Source organism: Oryzias melastigma, linkage group LG10, assembly GCF_002922805.2.
Source record: "Oryzias melastigma strain HK-1 linkage group LG10, ASM292280v2, whole genome shotgun sequence".
NCBI classification, from domain to species: domain Eukaryota; kingdom Metazoa; phylum Chordata; class Actinopteri; order Beloniformes; family Adrianichthyidae; genus Oryzias; species Oryzias melastigma.
This window is the reverse complement of record NC_050521.1, coordinates 11,208,278-11,213,349: the sequence shown is the minus strand read 5'-3', so window position 1 is coordinate 11,213,349 and position 5,072 is coordinate 11,208,278. Positions and strand designations below refer to the sequence as shown.

Here is a 5,072-nt window from a genome sequence, read left to right as displayed (position 1 = left end):
GGTTTATCTCCAAAGGAACCATTTTATGTTTTGATCGCCTGGGGGTTACACATAGTTCAACATTACTTTCAGGAGAATCAGCAAAAGTAAACTTTTGGATTTCCACTGCCAGTCATCAGATACCCTGCACGAATAATAAGATGCCCAAAGGAAGAGATAAAGACCACGGAAGTTAAGGCACTAGAGATCCTCACCATACATGGAGGGTTCCATCCCAAATCCAGCACCCTGAGATTGTATGCTAGCCACAAGGAAGGAGGCCGAGGACCAGTGAGCAAAGAAGTCACTTTCAGATACAGACGGACATGATGTTAATAGAGAACCAACCAGACATTGTAGTGGTGGATGATGAACAGAGGAAAGCCGTGGATGTGGCAGTACCAAGCGATGATAACATCAAGAAAAAGGAACATGAGAAACTGGAGAAATATATAATCAAATGTTTGACGCTATGCTAAAGAAAGCCAATAAAAATGTTTATAACTTGACATATAGAGCAATAAACACCTACACGTGGTTCTTCCAAAAAGGTGACACTTTAGTACCTGAGTGTCTTTATATTAGACTCTTATAACACACCATACCTGCTGCTCCTCCCAGAGCACAACTGGAGTCACTGCATGACTAAACTAAAGGCTGAAAACTGGCCATAATCAAATTTGTATCTTTAGAAAGAAGATTAAAGAAGATTTTTTTTTTACATTTTATAATACATTTATTGATCATAATGGCAAAATAGCATATTCATACATGTATACAGTAACCAGAGACTTTCTTTTGTACACTTCTATAACGATTTAGTTTTTTACATTAACCATATAAGTGACTTAACTAACAAAAAGACATAGGAAACAGTTAATATTTGTACAACTTATAGTTTTTTGAATGCTTATACCACCCCCTGGTTCTGTTTTAAAGGTATTTATGCAGTTTTTTTTATACTATTCATATACTTTTCTTAAATTAAAAAAAAAAACTGGTCTTAAAAGCTAAAGCTAACGTGTTTTCCCCATAGACTGTATATTTTTACAGTCAATGGTTTTTCTCCAAAGGCTCACACTTATCTTGAGATACCTCCGGGCCTTTAGGTGGCGCTGTAATTCTTCTCGACGACTGAGACGCCAGACTAAAGCGGAAACAGCTGTCACTGCATCATTCTTGGGGAAGAAGACGACATTTGAATAACACTTTCATTGATACATCTTTAAAAAGTTGACTGACTGTGACTGTAGCTGAGCTGTCATGAAGACGGTGTTTGTGACCGTCGGTACGACGAAGTTTGACGAGCTGATTGAAACGGTCACGTGCTCTGAAGCTGCAAAGGTGAGTGGAGTTTCCCTGCTGTTTGGCTAAGATCACCCAGGAAAAACAGTTTATTATTATGTTGTGGAGATTTTGCGTCTGACTGTCACACAGACAAACTGCTAATCAAGAAACATTGATTTTAAATGTGTTTCAAAAGGCAACACTTTAGTGTATTTAGTCACAGTGGTGGTGTGAATCATTATTGAAACAATGGACGTTGAGAAAGTGAGCAAATAGCCCAATTATTTCACTTTTTAATTTCTTATTTCACTTTATTGCAGTATCAGCCTACACAAAATCGTTTAGCCTGTGTAAACAAAGCAACAGGACTCACTTTCACAAACACCAACTCTGTATATAATATGGGATATAAATACCTGATTAACACATATCATTGATGGTGGTTTTTATTCAAAAATAGTAATGATGTAAGGCCCCTCCCCAATCATCTCTTGATCTATTGTAAAGCTGTTCTCAGTGGTCTTTTATGCTGGTGTTGGCCAAAACAACAACAATAATAATAATAATAATAAAAAATCATTGGCGTTTTTTTAGGACATAGTTTCTGCAGAGCGGCAGAAGTTCGCCAGAAATGTGCTTCTTAGTTGTGGGCTGGGGTGTTGGTGCGGAGGAACCCTGAAATGCATTTTCTTTACATATGTCCGACAGCCAGCTGCTGTAACTGTAGTTTGAAACGGTTATTCTTTCTGCTAACATTAAGTTCATTTAAATAAACCAATTGTTTCCCAGTACACATGAAGCAGGAGGTGGAACAGACTGACCAACTCAAACCTTCCAACCTGTTGTGCCAAAAGGCCACAAATTCCTCTAGAATTTAACGTTAACTTTAGCACTGCAGGGTTTTTTTTGTTTGTTTTTTTACCTGTTTTTATGCTCTAGAAAAGCACTTTAAAGGAACAAAACTATAGATGCTCATGGCTTTCAGGTTACACATCGATAAAAGTTCAAAGTACTTTATATAATGCATATCCATGGGTGTCATTTTGTTAGCTCAATTACTTTTGACTCTGAACTGAAACTGAAAGCAAATATGTGTCAAATTTAAAACATGTGTTTTTTATATTATGTTGTTTTGCTGTTGATAAAGAAATATTGTTTTGTTTTTTGTGTTTTGGCTTATTTTATCTTTTCTACTTTTACATAATTTCCCCACAATTCTATTATCTGATTCACTTGGTGTATTCTGAATTTAACAAAGATCTATTCCGTTTATCAGGAAAAAAAATCATTGGGCTTTTTTTCTTTCTTTAGCAGAAACCCACTTGATGATTAATCTCAAATCAATGACCGAAATGTTGGGGTTGAAAGACATTTGACTAGAGAGGAAGTGTGAGCCTGGTGTGGCTTTAATTTAAAGACCTGTGACTGTGGCTACATGAAAACCTGTGATGCCATTTTTAGCATCATGTTTAAAGCTGATTGTCAGGAAGTGACACGAGCTTGCTGCAAAGCTGCGGTTCCTTGCAGTGAATGATAACTGCAGATGTCTGACAAACATGAGCTGATCATCAGCTGAGCGGACTTTCACTTACTGCAGGCAAGCGCACAAACCAGCAGGAACTGAGAGCATCAGAATATGTCATTTGTATTCTCTCCATCTCAAATTCAAAAACTAAATCCTTTGCTATTTCCAGAAGTAAGGTTTCTTTTCTTTCCCCATAGGCATTAAAAGCTCGAGGATACAAGCGTTTGCTTCTGCAGATCGGAAGAGGATCTTTTTTCCCAGATGCCGACAGCTGTCCAGAACTAAAACTAGAAGTTTTTCGATTTAAAGACTCTATTGCTGAGGATATGAAACAGGCTGACCTCGTCATCAGCCACGCAGGTAAATAAATGTTCTGCTGAATTCTGCTCCTCCTAGGAGTAAAGATTTAAAACTTCTGTCACCTTATAGTCACTCATGGACCTTCTTGGCTACCAGAATCAGCTGACTTCCTGCGGAGTGAATTTGGGTCATATTTGGGAATAAAAAGACCACTGGGAACGCTTTTAAAATAGATCAAAAAATGATCGGAGTGGGACTTAAATGTTAAAAACAGAAACATATGATAGTACAGTGTTGGGATCATCACATAAAAAATAAACGTAAACAGATAAACTATATTTAACTTCAATAATCACTACTTTTAATATTTATTTGTATTCTTTTTTGGTCTTTTTGGCACAAAGCTTTTCTCTGAAAACTAAAGTGACCCATATTTGTGTTTAGTTTTTTTTGTTTTAGATAATTAAACTATGTATTCTTTGTATGATCAAATCATGGTTACACAAAACAAAAATAATTGGGGCTTAGAAACCGTTAAAATAGAGCAAGTTTTTTATTTTTTGCTTTAACATTGAAGAACAGATTTTAACATCACTACAGATTACTGTTCTTTTTTTTTCTTCTCCAAGAACTGTAAAAATTGATTTGCGTTTAAATTATCTAGTTAAATGCCTTTTTTCAGTTTATGCACATTCATCAGTAAACTGTTGTCATTCAAAAGCTTCCATTGGTCTCCTCCATGTGTGAAGGAGCAGATCCACTGTTGATGTTGATAGCATCACCTTTGAATGGGGAATACGCTTTTGTTTTTTCCAGGAGCAGGAAGTTGTCTGGAGGCTCTTGGTGCTGGTAAACCTTTGCTGGTTGTAGTCAACGACAAGCTGATGGACAACCACCAGCTGGAGTTAGCCCGACAGCTGCACACTGACCACCATCTGCTGTACTGCACATGCAGGTACCTTCTCCCTCACATCTGTTCAAGTTAACCGCTGTGCAAAGAGACTCCTGAAGGGTTTTCCTTTTTTTTCTGTCAGCTCCTTAACAGAAACTCTGAAGACGATGGACCTCTCTGTTCTGCAGCCGTTCCCACCAGGACAACCAAAGACTTTCGCTGACTTTCTGGACAAAGTTGTGGGACTTAAATGAAACTTTTAATTTCATGAGATCGTTCTTTTTTTCCATGTAAAATATTCCGAAGTTTCTGAACAACAGACATGAATACATCTTTTTATATATTTGGAGCTAATTGTTATACACTTTGAATTTCTGTTCATGAGCTGATTCAAACACATCTCATCCCTGCCTCTGGATTCAGCTCTCAGGACTCAGTTCTAGAAAACAGTTTGTATCAAATTAAAGGAGCTTCCAGCATTACATGGTTCCTTCAAAAAAGCCACAGTTCTTAAAAAACAGGAAAAAATGACAGTGTTCCGAATGTTTCCGTCTGTGTTGTGATGCACAGCAGGAATGTGCTGTACTTCCAGGCGATGGTCCACTGGGAACAGCAGGGATCACAAAGTGATGTTGTCGAGGGGAATCTTCAAACACATCGTTAGCATCTCATCTGTGGTTTCATTGCATCTTTAATATCTGTTAGCCTGAAACTACAACTTCAAAATATTGTAATTCTGATAGATTTTGAATTAAATGTTACTTTTAGAGGTCAGACAATGTTTATTTCACAACAGCAACAGCCACTGCATGTGGTTCTCATGTGAAAACATAAATGACTGAGCTTTTGGGAGATCATTTTTTCACTTGTTGCACTTTTGTATACTTTCTATAGATTGTTTTAAAATGATACATTACTCCAGTAAATTATTTTTATGACCACTTTGCAGATACAAGTTTGAATTTATGTAATATACACAGATGTTTTAAAGTTTTTCCAGATAAACTGCTTATTTTAACTACTCCAAAAAGGTTAGAGAGGCAGATTAGACTCGTGTTTTACACAAAAAAGCACGGCTTTTTTCATTTT

At 36.9% G+C, this 5,072-nt stretch overlaps 1 protein-coding gene across 1 annotated transcript; it reads left to right on the top strand.

Annotated features, from left to right (window-relative positions):
- The first annotated feature begins 1,089 nt into the window (after positions 1 to 1,089).
- Positions 1,090 to 4,332, top strand: zgc:92907 (uncharacterized protein LOC436733 homolog). The gene is made up of 4 exons (XM_024283051.2): positions 1,090 to 1,323; positions 2,989 to 3,151; positions 3,908 to 4,046; positions 4,126 to 4,332. The coding sequence occupies exons 1-4, from the start codon at positions 1,243 to 1,245 to the stop codon at positions 4,235 to 4,237; spliced, it is 495 nt and encodes a 164-aa protein (XP_024138819.1). The 5' UTR covers positions 1,090 to 1,242; the 3' UTR covers positions 4,238 to 4,332.
- Positions 4,333 to 5,072: the final 740 nt, after the last annotated feature.